This window comes from Papio anubis, chromosome 18, assembly GCF_008728515.1.
Source record: "Papio anubis isolate 15944 chromosome 18, Panubis1.0, whole genome shotgun sequence".
In the NCBI taxonomy this organism is placed as follows: domain Eukaryota; kingdom Metazoa; phylum Chordata; class Mammalia; order Primates; family Cercopithecidae; genus Papio; species Papio anubis.
The window spans coordinates 28,025,135-28,041,602 of NC_044993.1; the positions used below are offsets into that span (position 1 = coordinate 28,025,135).

The window sequence follows — 16,468 nt, forward strand, 5'->3', positions numbered from 1 at the left end:
TATTCCATATGGATATGGATATAGAGATGACTGCGATCTACACAGGGGGATAATTAAGAAGTTGTAGTTTTTTTAGTCTAAGAATATGCTACATTATAAAACAGGAAATTCACATGTAAGGAAGTAATTTTTACACATTCAGATAGTGGAATGATCCTCAGCGGTCTGATTTAAAGCTTTCAAGCCTGCTGTTCTATAGCAACAATTTCCAAGCATAAATAGGGCAGGGAATATAGATGTTAATATATAAAACCTATATGACAGAGCCATGACTGTTAAACAGACTCATATTAAGATGCTGGGATAGCATAGAAGGCGATTGTTGGACAAATATCTTACTAAGCATTCTGCAGAGATATTTTTTGGCAAAGGACAGTATGTTATTTTCTACATTCTTTTTATCAGACATGAAGTTTCTAGGCAAATTAAAAAATATTTTATAATTAAGATTCTAAAGACCAAGATTTGGACCCCACAGCTGCAGGCTGTGGGACCTTGTCCAAGACCTTTCTCATTGCCAGGTCATATTCTGAATTCCTAACCTTCATGTGATAATACATTTTCACCTGTGGAAAATGAATTGTTTTCCTATCAACTCTTATAGGAGAATTTGCATGTCATAACTATATATGTGCCAAGAGAAATAAATAACTATGAAACTTCAAAAATAGCAAGTAACACCAGAACATCATTCATTGATAAAGCATGTATATCAAAGAAATTGTTTTTTCATGAATTCATTCCCAAGTAATTATATTCATGAAATATTTCTAAGATACATAGCTCATCAGCACCACCCTTTTTTGAGTGTTCCTGAGAGTATATGAAATATTAAAACACTGCCCTACGAATTTATATTGAGACATTTAATTAATACTTCAAATGTCAATTATGGAATGAATAAAATATCTACAGAAACAATGAGAACCCTGTGTTCTTCAGTTTATAAAACACACACACCTCACTAGCATTAATTGTGGTGCTGTGTCCTTCTTCTGACAAACCAATATAACCTGAAGATATGACTCAGGCTGTGATGGAATGAAGTAGCCCTTGAGCCTTAAAGCAGTAAGACTTGAAGTCAAATACTGCCACACACACCCCCAACCCTCCCACCAGACACACACACTTAGTGGCTCTGTGATTGTGTGACAATATCTGGATGTCTCCAGTCCCTGGAGACATGGCAATTACTAATATTTTTCAAGTGGTTGCATGCTTCAAGGCTGAGGCCCTGAACTAGCAAACTTCAATTACCATTTTTTTCTCTCTCTTTCTTTTTTTTTAAAATTATTTTTTATTATTATACTTTAAGTTCTAGAGTACATGTGCATAACGTGCAGGTTTGTTACATATGTATACTTGTGCCATGTTGCTGTGCTGCACCCATCAACTCGTCAGCACCCATCAACTTGTCATTTACATCACGTATAACTCCCAATGCAATCCCTCCCCACTCCCCGCTCCCCATGATAGGCCCCAGTGTGTGATGTTCCCCTTCCCGAGTCCAAGTGATCTCATTGTTCAGTTCCCACCTATGAGTGAGAACATGCGGTGTTTGGTTTTCTGTTCTTGTGATAGTTTGCTAAGAATGATGGTTTCCAGCTGCATCCATGTCCCTACAAAGGACACAAACTCATCCTTTTTTATGGCTGCATAGTATTCCATGGTGTATATGTGCCACATTTTCTTAATCCAGTCTGTCACTGATGGACATTTGGGTTGATTCCAAGTCTTTGCTATTGTGAATAGTGCCGCAATACTTTTACACTGTTGGTGGGATTGTAAACTAGTTCAACCATTATGGAAAACAGTATGGTGATTCCTCAAGGATCTAGAACTAGATGTACCATATGACCCAGCCATCCCATTACTGGGTATATACCCAAAGGATTATAAATCATGCTGCTATAAAGACACATGCACACGTATGTTTATTGCGGCACTATTCACAATAGCAAAGACTTGGAATCTCTCTCTTTCTTCTTCCACCTTCATTCTCCTCTATCCTCTCTTTTTCTCTTATAGTATTTTCATCCCTCTTACATTTGTTGAATAACCTATTATGTGCCAGGGATTACATTAGGTTCTGGGCATACAAGGATAATTATGACATGGCTTTCGTACCCCTTAATTTGCTAGCAGGATAGGTTGAAATAGAGGAGGTGGTGAAATGGAAAGAAACATAAAAACAAATGCTATGAGGAAGTTTCTAGCAAAGGTGCATACAATCAAAAGGAAGAGAGCAATTAGTCCTACTTGGAAAGACTTCTTGGCAGCTGAAACATCAGAGCTGGGACTGAAAGGATGCATGGAATTTTAGGAGGTCCAGGAAAGAGTAAGGGTGTTCTAGACTGTATTATCCACACAAAATTGTGGAGGAACCAAGTATATGGCAAATCCAAAGAAAGGGAAGTGTTTGGAAAATCAAAGGCATATGCTGTGTAGAATGCTACAGTAAAAGATGTTTGGGGACAAGTCAAGTAAAGATTTGAATAAGAGAAAAATCACTTTGTTACCTGGAAATCACTGTGGAAGCATTACCTTTTTGAAACTGGTGAGAGCTGTTCACACCTTGTAGTAGGTTTTCTGAATATAAACTTTGTTTCTAATTTTAAAAATAGCATAAATATTTGCTGATTATCATAACCACTGAATTAATACCTAAATTTCATTTGACATATGTATATATGTATGCTTGTATACATTTATAAAACCTAAGTAGAAAACATGCATGTATTTAGATATGTATGAATCTATATATCACATATGAATGTATATATTTATACAAAGAAATACAAAATTTATCTACATTTATATGTATATATTTACAGCTATAAGTGTGCATATGTATATGTGTATGTTTATAAAATATATATACTGTGTGTATATATAATATTATATGTAAAATGTGGAAAATAAAACTTTTGCCTTTTTACTTATCATGTAATAACACCAAACAATAATACTGAGTCTAAATTCTTGATTGCAATTCAATTAATAACATTTTGTGTATGAGATCAGTGAGCCTCTGGGAATTTCAGCGACCTGCCCAAGATCACATGGCTGGTAATAGTTCTACAAAAATAATTTCTCTTCTAGTTAACTCCAGAGCCCATTCTCTAAGCACAGATCTGTGCTTTTTGTTATAAACAGCTGAGAAATATGGGAGGGACACTTTCAGTGCCTGCACTAAAACATATCAAGCTATCTTTGGGTGTATTTATTTCCAAGGTTTTATATGCACAGTATAATGCAGGCTAATCATGACATATATAATTTAAAATAATATTAAAAATTATTATAATGTAATCATTTTTAATAGGCTCTTTATAACAGTTTTTAATGTCTGCTTAATATTGTATGCCTTTGATCTCTATAACCTTAACCACTACCTTAATATTTTTCTTGTTATTATTTAAATTGCTTTTCTTTTAAAAAATATTGTACAGAAAAGTGAATGTCTAAAACTAAAAATATGAGTAACCAGGAGAAAATAAAATTTATGATTTTCTTAGAATAAGTTCTTAGTTTACAAAGTACTGGTCAAAATGTGTAAACGAGCTTTCGATTGCTGATTCGCTTGATAAGTTATATTTCCAAATGGGCTGTTACATTTTTAAAAAGCACGAGAAATGTGTAAGAGGTGATACAGTTTCTCCAAATTCAGGCCAATCTATCTATATGTCTATTTATCTATCTCTCTATTTATCTGTCTATCTATCTATCTATCTATCTATCTATCTATCTATCTATCTATCTATCCATCTATCTGTCTTCCTCTATAATATCTCCCTTATCTATCTAAATCATAAATTATTAGTCGCAAAGAAAGGGAAATGCTGTTTTCTTTGAGCCTTATGGAGTCCGAATTATTTTCTAATGTGTTTATCTAAGTGTTGCATTTTTTCCTTTGCAGTATATCTGTGCAAGTTTGACATTGTTGTGATTCTGTTATTCAGTGGTAAGGTGGGCGTGTGTGGAAGAATGTCTGGTTATATATACTTTATTCTTCATAACTGGTAGCATGTAGTATAAATCACATAGCTAGCAGAAAGTGTGGGTGCAGTACATGACCCCCCCACTTATAAAAGAATTGTCTCTTACAACCTTTCATCACTTAACCTCATAAGTAAAAGACCCCTTTTCACAGATAATAAAATGATAATTGCATATTGAACTGGAAAGGGTTTTTGGGGATAACAAAGCTAGTGGTTTCATAACTAGGATAATGTGTTCAACAAGTCTTATTCAAAAGAGGAGTCTAGCACAGCATTTTATATCAACTGCAATCTTTGAACAGCACAATCTGGGAGACCCGTGAAGAGTGAATTACAGTAATCAGCCTTCAAAATGACAAAAGAGTCAATCAGCATCCCCTTGCCTTTCTTGTGAAGCCTCTCAATCTGGTGATATCACAGAAATTATAAAAAGAAATCTTCGTGACGGATACAAAATGCTTCTCAAATGATAACGCCAAAGACAATGGGAAGAAAAAAGAACACACACACAAGTTTAATGTTTTTGAGATGACTGAAGCTGGATTCTAATCAGAAGTACTCCCTGGATGATGAGACATAAGAAACAGCTGTTGAGCACTGAGAGGAACTTAGGCCAGTCTAGGATTTAAATTCTTAAACTCCTGAACCAGGAAAATCTCTATTTGATTGAATAACATAAAGATAAAATCATGTCTTAAATACAGGAGAATCAAACACATCAGTCTGTTCACAGCAAGGTAATGAATGTTGGTTTCAAACAAGATGATCCTCCTTTTCCTCGTAATTCTTCTACTAGAATTCACCCCCTAATCTTCTTCTACTCCCCAGTGCCAGGTTCAAATTTCCATTGAATTAACTTCCTGGAGAATGGAGGGTTCTCATTAGTTGAATTCTCTTATTTGCTTGAATTTTCAAAATGAAATTCCAGGGAAACTTCTAATGTATAATCGTTTGCATTCCCTCATCTGGAAATGCTATGCAGCTTAAGCTACTGAGACTCCAGGAGGGCTGGGTACCCCTGAACACCAAGTGTGATTTTTCCTTTTCAAAATTACAAAATGTTATAACCCCCCATTTTCAAGGAAAAAAGTTTGTCCGAGGGATGTTCTCTTGTTAGTCCAAGGCTAGCTGATTATGAAAGGGTCTAAATCTAAATCCTAGAACCATTACTGTTGGAAATTTATAAAAGTCAAAAATAAAAGATGTGATCAGATAATTTTATCAACTCAACAGTCTTATCCTTGAATTTCTATGCTGGAAAAAATGATCTAAGTTGTTTTCTAAGTTATTGTGAGGTTATTTATCAAATATCCACATCAAGAATTTTACTAATTGCTTCAAAAGAAAGCATTTTATTGTATGGCTTCTCCCAAACTTGAAACCCCTAACTTGTCACCACATTGGTGTAATGGAAGCTTAAACTTTTGCGAGCTTCTGAACATGTTGCTGAGTGTTGACAATGTGTGACCATAAGCATGCTAGGGACATGGACACTACTCCTGCTTGACCATTTATGAAAAAAGACAGACACAGTTTATGTCTTGGGCAATGGGACGTTAATAAAGTAGCACCATCAAAATTTGCTTTAAATGAGTTTATTTTGGCAAATAGTGAGTCAGAATCTTCTCTCTGGCTTTTTAGAATAAAAGTTGAAAATGGTTAAGAAATGCCGTTTTATTGAAGATTTAAGTCATTTTTTAGCATTCACAGTTCAAATTTTTTAACTTCTCAAATCTGAGAATTTAAATCCTTCTCAAATTTGAAAACAGTCTTGCCTAATTACTATATTTTGTGCTCTGTATTAGGTGGTGTTTCATACCAAACAATGATTTTCAAAATAGAGGAGTTATCTGTTGTCCATAATTTTGTTTACTCACGAATTTGTTTTATTGGACACAGAGTTTCTCGTCAAACACATTTCTTTCCTTAAAAGAAACAGCGTGAAGCTGCTAGTGCTTGGGAGATATGTTAGCCAAAGCAGGAGAAAAGAAGTAGAAGGGAATAGTAAGGCTGTTTTCATCTTCTATTTTAGAAGCTTGTCAATATCTTGAATTATCTATGGAAGTGAAATACATTGTGAATAGGAATAGTAAAGTTAAGTAATATGTGTAGATAAGCCCAACACAAAGAGAAAAATAAGAGGATCCAGGGCAATTGTGGTTTCCCCTATTCTGCCTTTACAGCTACAAAATAGCATAAAAAGGGTTCCAAAAATTCTGTCTTGGATTTTTTAATGAGTTTCTGCTAGTCGTGGGGTTGAGACTAGAGGCAGTGGACTCAGGAAAGCAAGAGCTGTTCATTATTCAGTTTGAACTGAAGCCAATTAACTGTGCTGCATGTTCTAAAGAAACCTTGGAGAGACTCCCTACTCGCCTTAGAAATCAGAAAACCTACTCCCAATGTTGTAGAAGAAAAGAGGAGATGCAAAGACTCTCAGAGGTGCAGCCTCCCAGTGGGGCCATCTTGAGCAACTCACTTGAATGAATAGGTATTGCTCTCATTTTACAGGTAAGAAAACAATCTGCCCTGCCTTCTTAAGGAGCGGATCTGGACCTTAGTACATTATTACATTGAAGTACTTTTGAACTATAGATGTCTGTGTAAGAGTAACATGTGGGCAAAATGTTTGGTACTTGGACAGAGTCCCAGTTTTGTAGCCACATATTTTAGGATCTTGTCAGGAAAGAGGCAATTGAGGAGAATTTAACAAAGGGACTGTTGACAAAGGTATGGCCTGGTTAAGAGAGACCTTCATGGAAGAATGCAGCACCAGATGCTAGCAATAGAAGTACCATCAAGACTCCTAGATCTTAAGGAGCAAAGGAAGGTGGCAGTTATTGGACACTAGATAGAATTTTACTTTAACGATATCTCTAAATAATAACCTGAGTGGCCAAATACAGGAATAAAGACTTTGTAGGTGTCTTTGGGGGAGTCATTTGCACAACCTCCCAGGTTAATGTGTGTTGGTGGAGTCTAACAAAAAGCCAGAGAGTAAGGAAATTAATTGAGGCAATCTACTAAGGCTACCCTTCCATGCCAACACTGGGTGGATAGGGCTGGGCAGTGGACTTGTAGGAGCAATTGTAGAATATTCTGTACTCTTACCATCATCCACATAAACATGAAAAAGTCTGCCTGGGGAAGGGAAACAGTATGTTTGGGTAACTACTGTGTACCAAGAACTTGGCCTGAATTATCTCACATCATCTTGGAATATCCACAATGAGAAGCTGGTTATTATCTCTGTTTGAGAGGATATGGAGTTTTGATGAGTTTAATAATTTATTCATGGTCACAAAGTTGGTAAGCTTAAGACTAAGATAAAAAATGCAAACCTGCTTGATTTCAATTAGGAGGGGAACATTGATAAGAGGAATCAAACTTGAAAATATTTGGTTGACCCTTGAACAACACAGGTTTAAACTGTGAGGTTCTACTTACATGTACATTTTTTTCAATAAATATTTTGTAAATTTTTCTGAGATTTTCAACAATTTGGAAAAATTGACAGATGAACTAGGTAGCCTAGAATGTTAAAAACATTAAGAAAAATGAATATCATGAATGCATAAAATGTGTGTAGATACTATTATTACCGGAAAGAGGGTTCTTGGATGTCGTGCAAGAAAGAAATAAGGGCAAGTCTGTAGAATAGTGAAAGCAAGTTTATTAAGAAAATAAAGGAATAAAAGAATGGCTATTCCTTAGACAGAGCAGTCCTGGGGTTGTTAGTTGCCCATGTTTATGTTTATTTCTTGATGATATGCTGAGCAATGGTCGGATTATTCATGCTTCCCCTTTTTTTAGACCATATAGAGTAACTTCCTGAAATTGATGTGGCATTTGTAAACTGTCATGGTGCTGGTGGGAGTGTAGCAGTAAGGACGACCAGAGGTCATCTTGTCGCTATCTTGGTTTTGGTGGGTTTGGGCCAGTTTCTTTACTCCAACCTGTTTTATCAGCAAGGTCTTTATGATCTGTATCTTGTTCTGGCTTCCTATCTCATCCTGTAAATTAGAATGCCTTAACTGTCTGGGAATGCAGCTCAGAAGGTCTCAGCTTTATTTTACCTAGCCCCTATTCAAGACGGAGTTGTTCCGGTTCACAAGCCTCTTCAATATTCTATTTATATGTTAATTGACTGTGTTATCAGAAAGGTTTGTGGTCAATAGTAGCTTATTAGCAGTTCAGTTTTGGGGGAGTCAAAAGTGACATACGGATTTTCAACTGCATGTGGAGTCAGTGCCCCTAACCCCCCGTGTTGTTCAAGAGTCAACTGTATATGCATCTTAGGTAGCATGAAGCTGCTTACCTCAATGCGGGAGGGTAAAAAGACTTTTGCAATTGTTGAAGTCCCATGCAGCATTTCTTGTCCTATTTGATAAACAAGATTCTCCACTGCGATGCTTCACTCATATTCTGATCTAACTCGTCGACACTAACCCAAAGGTGTTATTTCCAAGTAAGTAAAAAAACTATTTTAATTCCAAATGCCTGAGAGACATCACAGTTTTGTTTTATTTTACATTTTCACTTTCACAACATATAAAAGAAATGATGAGAATAATACATACCAATCTTTTTTTGACTTGGAGAAGTTGTAGGAGTTCTTTCACGCAGGTAACCTGAAAAGTCTCATGCATAGACCTCACCTCATCAACTTTCTTGAAAAATATTGCTGCCTTCCTTGGAGAATGGCATTATTTTGCTCTGATTGTTAGAAGCTCCATGTCAAATTCCAAAGTCCAATGGGTGACATAATCAGTGATGACCTTAGAATGTGGTGGTACAAGCATTCATGTAAATGTCACGGGAGGAAAACAATGTTCTTATCTTCTTTACTGAAAATCTGAGCCCTAATGAAAATATTCTAGGTTATAAAAATGTATATTCATAGCAGAGTAGCTATCTTGGTATCTCAACATGCTAATATAATGAGGTTTGTTATCTTTGTTGCTGTGTTTTGCTTATCTGTTTGTTTTCTTCTCAAAAATGCCTCACAGTGATCTAAATCTGAATGGTTGACATATTTCTACTTTTCTTTCTGTTTTTATTTTTAATTATATAGGTATGATCTATGAGTTACATTATGATGTGATCAAATCCTGAAACAAAGCATTGCATTGAAAAATATCATCATAGTATTACAAATGTTTGCAAATAAGCAAGGTTATCTAATTCAGTGCTCCCTGAATGGGAAGCCCTATTATTAAATTGTGTCAGAGTCTAATAAAGTGTATAAGAACTCGCAGTTCTCCCCAGAGCCTGCTCCCTGTGTAGGTGCATTGTATTTCTGTGGTCACTCTTGGGACTCATTTGCTACTCAAATGATTCAGGGACTTGAACTCCTTGCAATGCTTTTACAGACAGATGATTTTTAAAAACCATATGAATTTAAAGAAAAAGAATTACAACTTCGGAAGTGGCCAAGGCAATGGCTCAGCTTTAATTTGAATTGAACATGTATGGTGCCCCTGGGTTAGAAGTGAAGGGGTTAAATTATCTTTAATCTGGACGTCTTCCTTTTACCTTGACCAGAAATGTAACACACATCAATTCAATAGAAGTATTCTGGACTAGTCAAAACAAGTTTTATTATGGACATTTAGCAATATGGGTAAGGGGCATCTTATGACATAGAGTTAAGTAAACATGCAGGAAATTTAAAAATACAATATTATCATACGAATATATCTGTCAGTTGTGTGACATGGGAAAATATGAAATACCTACAACATTTATCAATATGAGAATGCCTTAACCACGTATAGTATATTGTACAATGAAAAATTATGCAACTGTAGGAAGTAATGAGGTGAACTTCTACCCAGTGATGAGGAAGTTTTTAAAAAACATCTCCTGTGAAAAAAGAAAGTCTCAGAATGCTGCCTATATTAAGATCATGTCTGTGGTTAAATGTTTATACACACATTTCTGTGTGTGTACATATCATGGCCTTGTAATTTTGCACCTCAAAATGTCAGCATTATCTATGAAAAAACTATGTGGAGGTAGAGAGAGAGAGCTAAATAAGGATTTTTGATTTTCAAAATAACTTCAGGAGGATCTAAGCAAATTTTCGATCTTTAACAAGGGTATTAAATTACCAGTGAAACAAACAGACAAGCCCACATGAAACCCTGAATATGTATCAGAAGAAAAAATATTAAGATTTGAGCAGTGATTATTTTATTGTATTTTATGTAATTTTATATTGTATTCACCTTTTCCTAAATCTTCCTATTTTTCTAAACTATTTGCTACACTTTTACAAAGAGAAGATGTATCTAAACAATTAAAATATAAATATAGTTGAACAGTAGATTAGAACTTAAGACACTTGACTATTTTAATTCTGATTGTTATTTTATTCATCTGAGTTGATTCTAATGATGCATTTATTTATTTCATCTCTCTAATGTATTTGTGAACTTCAGAATAATTTATCTTTGACCTCATAGCCTTCAAGCTATTTGTGTGTTTACTCCTCTTTTAGGGGAATTGGGATCTGTGATAAATTGGAGGATTCTTTCACTTCCAGGGTTTTCTGGGGTGGACAAGACTGTGTTCTGATGTGCTTTATAATTTGGTAGACAAGGGATGTCATTCAGTTTATTTTCTAATACATATTTTTGCAAGTTCTTTTTTATACATTATAAAACACATTTTTGCAAATTATCTGTAAATGTCTATGACCACAATCTTTCTCATTGATATAACAGGCACACACAAATCAAATGTCAGAAGAACACAGAAAATTATCTGAGTAGGGACTTGGTGTATGCTTGTGTGTTTCTGTATGTGCGTGTGTGAGATTAATACTTTCGTTTTTTATTTAGCTCTCTGACTGAAAGCCATTCTTCCATTTTCCCCCTCAGCTATTATAAAAACTGCCCTTCCCAACATGGACAGAGAAGCCAAGGAGGAGTACCTGGTTGTTATCCAAGCCAAAGATATGGGTGGACACTCTGGTGGCCTGTCTGGGACCACGACACTTACAGTGACTCTTACTGATGTTAATGACAATCCTCCAAAATTTGCACAGAGTAAGTTAATTTCCTGCACTGGATGAGAATCTTGGTATGATGTTTCCATTGGAATTTATATTATAATTTTTAGTCGTATTTTAAAACCTGACAGCAACTATTGAGTGGCTTATTATGTGCCAGGTATGGCATGATTTTGGTACTAAACTTATTCCCATTTTACAGATTACAAAGCAGTTGATAACATTTCCAAACATCAAGCATGTAGTAAGTAAGAATTAGAACCAGTATGTCTGACTGCAAGCTGTGCACTCCTTTCTCTTTTGCACACTATCTCTCTTTATGAAAGCTTGAGAGGATGATGAAAATGAAGCTCAGATATTGCTCTGTTTAGCCCCATTGTTTTATGAAGGAAATCAAATATCTAGTGCCCAAGGTAGGGAAAACAAATATGCAGTAAGCTTGCTGCAAAACGTACACTCCTTCTTCCTGCAACTGGGAGGACATCAGTAAGACTCCACTCTTCCCTGCTAAAGCCATGCTCTCCCTTGGAAATTTCAACAGCATACATTCTAGACAGCCAACATGAAAGAATCAGGGAGACAATCATTATTTGGCAACTTTATTGTACTCTCATTGAACACTTTCTTCTGAGCATTTATTCAAGTAATATGACAGAGACATGATTTGGTAAGGCCTTTCTGATATGGGGACTCTTGAATTGAGATATGAAAAAGTGAATACCATGAGTTGGAACAGGGTGAAGCCATGGGAGGGAGGATGAATAGTGCAGCTAAAAAGGATGTTCAAAAGCCCTGTGTCTACATACTTATTATTATTATTATTGTTATTTTAAGATTCCACATATAAGTAAGATCAGGCAGGACTTTTTTTCCCTTTGATCTGACTTATTTCGCTTAACATAATACCTCTAGGTTCATCCACGTTGTTGCAAATGACAGGATCTCCTTTTTAAAGGCTGAATGATGTTTCATTATATAAACACACGCCACAACTTCTTTAGCCATTCATCTGTCAGTAGATACTTGGGTAATGTCCATTTCTTTGCTATTCTGAAGAATCCTGGAATGAACATGAAAGTGCAGACATCTTTCCAAGGCAGTGGTTTCTTTTATCAAAACATCATAGTGTACACCTTAAATATAGTCAATAATAAAACAAAAGAAGCCCTGTGGAAGGATGGTGTATAGCCATGTATGGGAATGGAAATAATTTCACTGCAGCTGGAGCAGAGGGTGCCAGGGAAAGTGCTGCAGCAAGAGTCTGGAGAGTTAGATTAGACAGAAATTAGCCATACTTGGATTTGAAGGCCATTTTAAGTATGAGAACCTTTATCCTAAGATCATTAGGAGACTATTTAAAGATTTTAAATTGCAGCTTGAGTGATAGACTCTGGTTCCAGGGAAATTGGAAAGAAATTAAATCTGGCCTTCCTTCATTGTCTTCTCTGCTTTGCAGCCAGTTAAAGAGTTATTTGCAATCATTCACATAAAAGGTGACGGTAGCCCTGGCAAGCAAGGGTGGTTGTGTTGGATGCACAGAAAAGTGGGTGGGTGTGATGCACCGTTGGGTTAGAGAGGACAAAAGTCTAAGGATAGATTACATTTTCAGTTGAGGAAGATGGATGATCATATTTCTAACATGAGAGATTAGATGCATGCTGGTTCTATTTGTTGGTATAGAAAATACCATAGGAAATCTGGTTTTTAAAGAGATGAAGGAGGGAAGGTGGGTGTGGGGAGAGAGAGGGGAGAGTGAGAGAGAGAGATGTGTGTGGAGCTTGAAAATGACACATTTGAGGTATCTTTGATGATTTATCTGAAGAAATTCCAAGCTAGAAAGAGTAGAGGAGACGCATTTTCATTAAGAATTTTAGAATTTTTACATCTGGCAATTCATAAATCAGATAACAATGCAACTCTTTTAAATAAAATTATTGAAATGGAGAACACCATTTCTTCTCATCTTTCCCTCACTTTTTTTGCCTTTGCAATTGCATTACAGTGAATACAGCAAGATGCCATATTTCTTTATAAGAAAATGATTATTCAATCCAATAGTGGCAGATCAATTTCAAACATGTGCCTTTTCTTAGAGATAATAACTATTAAGTATGATCACACTGATAGAGATGAGGAGCAGGCACAGAATAGGAGTGGATAAAGGAATGTTCCATTTGTTTGGCTTCCCAAGACTCCCCATGTAGGACTAGCAGCACGGCATGGCCCCTGGCTGTCGTATTTATTTAATAAGCATACCGAAAGAGATCATCTCAAACCTTACCTGGAATATAAAGTTTGTGGAAAATGGAATCATTACACCAATTATAAGAAAACTGGGAGACTTTGCTTGAAGTGAGGATTTTCAGTGCCTACCTTATGGCAAAACTATTTGGAAAATGTTTTAATCCCCAGTCCTATAACTTCATGATTCTAAGAGAGATGTTTTTATCCCATTGTTAAGTAAAGGGGTGTTAGGGCTAGAAGAAACCTTACTGTTAATGTTGAGTATAATGAGCCTTAGTTTATCCGAGGGACTCAGTGGATTTGAGCTCAAACGAGAATTAGGTAATGTTCTCCAGATTTGATTTTTCCTTTTGGGTTTTTAGGTCATTGAATGTTTAATTTTCCCTCGTTGTGGTTGCCAGGGGCCTAAAACTTTTTGGCTTTTTGAGTTTGGATTCCCCAGAAGCAGACACTGAGACAAGAATTTGATTGTGAGTTTAACTTGGAGATAGGACCAAGAAATACCAATGAAGAAAGGACACACAGAGAGAGAGAGAGAAATAGCCACACACACAAAAAAAGGTGCATTATTGAGCCAGCTACTACTGTGGGTTACTGGAACTGTATCCCATTGGAGAAACTCTGGACCATTGTAAAGAAAGAAAAGAAAAGAAAAAACTCAAAGTTATCCTGCCACAGAATGGAGAGACCTAGAATTTTATATACTAACTCCTGTGAGTCTTTGAGGGCTGCTTCTGCAGGAAGCATTACTTTTCTGGCATTTCTGGCCTGACATTCAGTGGGCAAAATGGGTTCTGAAGGCCAGAAATAACCCTCAGGCAAAGAAATGCAGGAGTGGCAGTTAGATGTAAGACAGGTGTACACTACAGTAGTAATGGCCAGGGGTTATGGTTGGGACACTAACAGCTTCCTCTACACCAATGAAAGTGAGTGACAGCAGTATAACAACTAAAGTGACTTGAGTTAAAAATGGACTAATGCCACTAATTAGACACACTTTATTGCCCCAATATGAGAGTGAAGATACACTTGATTGTATTTTGCCTAGGAAGTGTTGAAGGCAGGATTTTTGTCTTTAGAGCAATGAGAACTTCAGCAACAAGAGGAGTGTTTCATGTGTCTGAACAGCTTGCTGCAGGGCACAGCAAAAGTTCAGTAATTGAATTTTATCAAAAATGGTCTAAAAGTCTGTAAATATAAAGGTACATTCAAAAGTGACTTCCAGTGTGTTACACATTGCATCTTTCTGTGCTGAAATTAGCTTAATATTTTATGTTGGCAACAAAGAATATCCCCATGGGCAGTAAATGTGATTATACAGCAAAAAGGAAAAAAAATGCACACATAGATTCCCTAATAGCCTTGATTTAGCTGCTCCAAATATACACTTGGTAAACATATGGTTGAGTAAGTTTCATATCTCAGAAGAGTCTTGAAAAGGGATCATGCCTTCTTCTGGGAACTGTTTGTCTCTGATTCAGTTAAAAGACTGAACATTCCACAATGGAAGTGGATATTTCTGTCTCTTCTATCACTTTATTGGTAGCATAAATAAAGGAATGACCAGAACAAAGGAGGTGCCCAAAAGATATTTGTCATATGAATGAATGAATGGTTGGAATTTGTGTGACGCTCATTTTTCTCCTCTTTTCAAAGGCCTGTATCACTTCTCAGTACCGGAAGATGTGGTTCTTGGCACTGCAATAGGCAGGGTGAAGGCCAATGATCAGGATATTGGTGAAAATGCACAGTCATCATATGACATCATTGATGGAGATGGAACAGCACTTTTTGAAATCACTTCTGATGCCCAGGCCCAGGATGGCATTATAAGGCTAAGAAAAGTAAGCTAAGGAAACTTTTGTTCATCTTCAAAATACCTCTTTGAAACTTGAGTTTTAAAGTTGAGGTACTTGTATGGACTTCCTGACAGAATTGTAGAGCTGGTAGATGTTTAGCATTGAGCAATAAGACAAGATAACTAGTACAGTCCTTTTGGCACCTCTTATCTCTTGGGCCCCCTTCACATTTCTGCTAAAGGTCTGGTAAATAGCTACCATAATAGTACTGCTCCTCCAACTTACCTATTACCCATAACCACAGGAATTTACTGAGTCCTTAGACAGGGCACTTCAACTGTGTGGGGAAGTCAATATCCTGTGAAGGCAGCCCTCAACCAAAGGGGGAGAAAAATTGGTGGACAGTTACTATCGTTCGAAGAAACTATTCTGAGTCATATTGTTTAAGGTTGTAAAAGGATTCTCAGTGAAAACAGGCCTCAGTTGCCCACAGAGGTGACGAGTTCAGTGGCTTTTAGTCTTTCTGTATATAACTCTCCTCATGTTTGAACTCTTGCTTCCTGAAATATCTTCCCCAAATACACTGAAACTTCCCAAGTCCTTATTGAAGGCTATGCTTTCATGGAAAGTTAAAAAAAAAAAAAAAAAAAAAAAAAAAAAAAAAAAAATTCAGGTTCAGTTGTCCTGGTTCAGTTATCCTGGCTTTCTCTAGTGCCTGAAAGACAGGGCCAAACCTGCTACCATTGCATACTCCAAACTATGGCTCAGAGGTTTGAGCATCATGGGAAATGAAGCTCATCTTTCCCTTGCTTCTGGATAGGGAGCTACCATTGAAGAAAGAAACATCTCCATAACAAGCATAAATAATGTAGGAAAATTTGAGACTGCTTTTGTTAGCAATCTCTTGCTTTTATGGTAGATGTAGAAAAATTCTGTACGACATTTTCCATTTATATTTCTCATCATAAAATCTACACTCATAAGAAATGTGTGGAACATAGTTCCTTACTTTATAGTCACAAAGCACTTGCAAGGAAAATACTCTTTGATCCTCATCCTGATTATTTTCTTCAATACTGTTCTTCAAACCTTTGTCATGAAGTAGATCAAACTAGTTTTTAAATGGATTTGCTTGTTCTCAAATAAGATAGATGGTGGACCACACAATTGGAAGTCAATAATTTTTTTCACTTTCTTCATCAGCATCATGTAGATATGAGTGTAAGGTTACTACTGAATCCCCATCGTGCCACACAGAGACCTATTTCCAATGGTCTTGTTCTAAAAATCGCCCCCACTGAAGAGGTCTTAACAATGAAAACCGAAAGTTTTCTGGATATTCTTTTTTATAAAAAATATTTTTAAAAATCAATTTTGAAAAAGATGTCTACATTTATTTTAACTCTCTGCTG

The 16,468-nt window shown here is 36.2% G+C and overlaps 1 protein-coding gene across 3 annotated transcripts in view; it reads left to right on the forward strand.

Annotated features, from left to right (window-relative positions):
- Positions 1 to 16,468, forward strand: part of CDH8 (cadherin 8) — a 410,980-nt gene that overhangs the window by 198,881 nt on the left and 195,631 nt on the right. For all 3 annotated transcript variants that reach the window (XM_031658175.1, XM_031658177.1, XM_031658176.1), the window contains exons 5-6: positions 10,883 to 11,050; positions 14,914 to 15,101. In XM_031658175.1, coding sequence (XP_031514035.1) covers positions 10,883 to 11,050; positions 14,914 to 15,101 — 356 coding nt within the window. The remainder of the gene's footprint in view (positions 1 to 10,882; positions 11,051 to 14,913; positions 15,102 to 16,468) is intronic.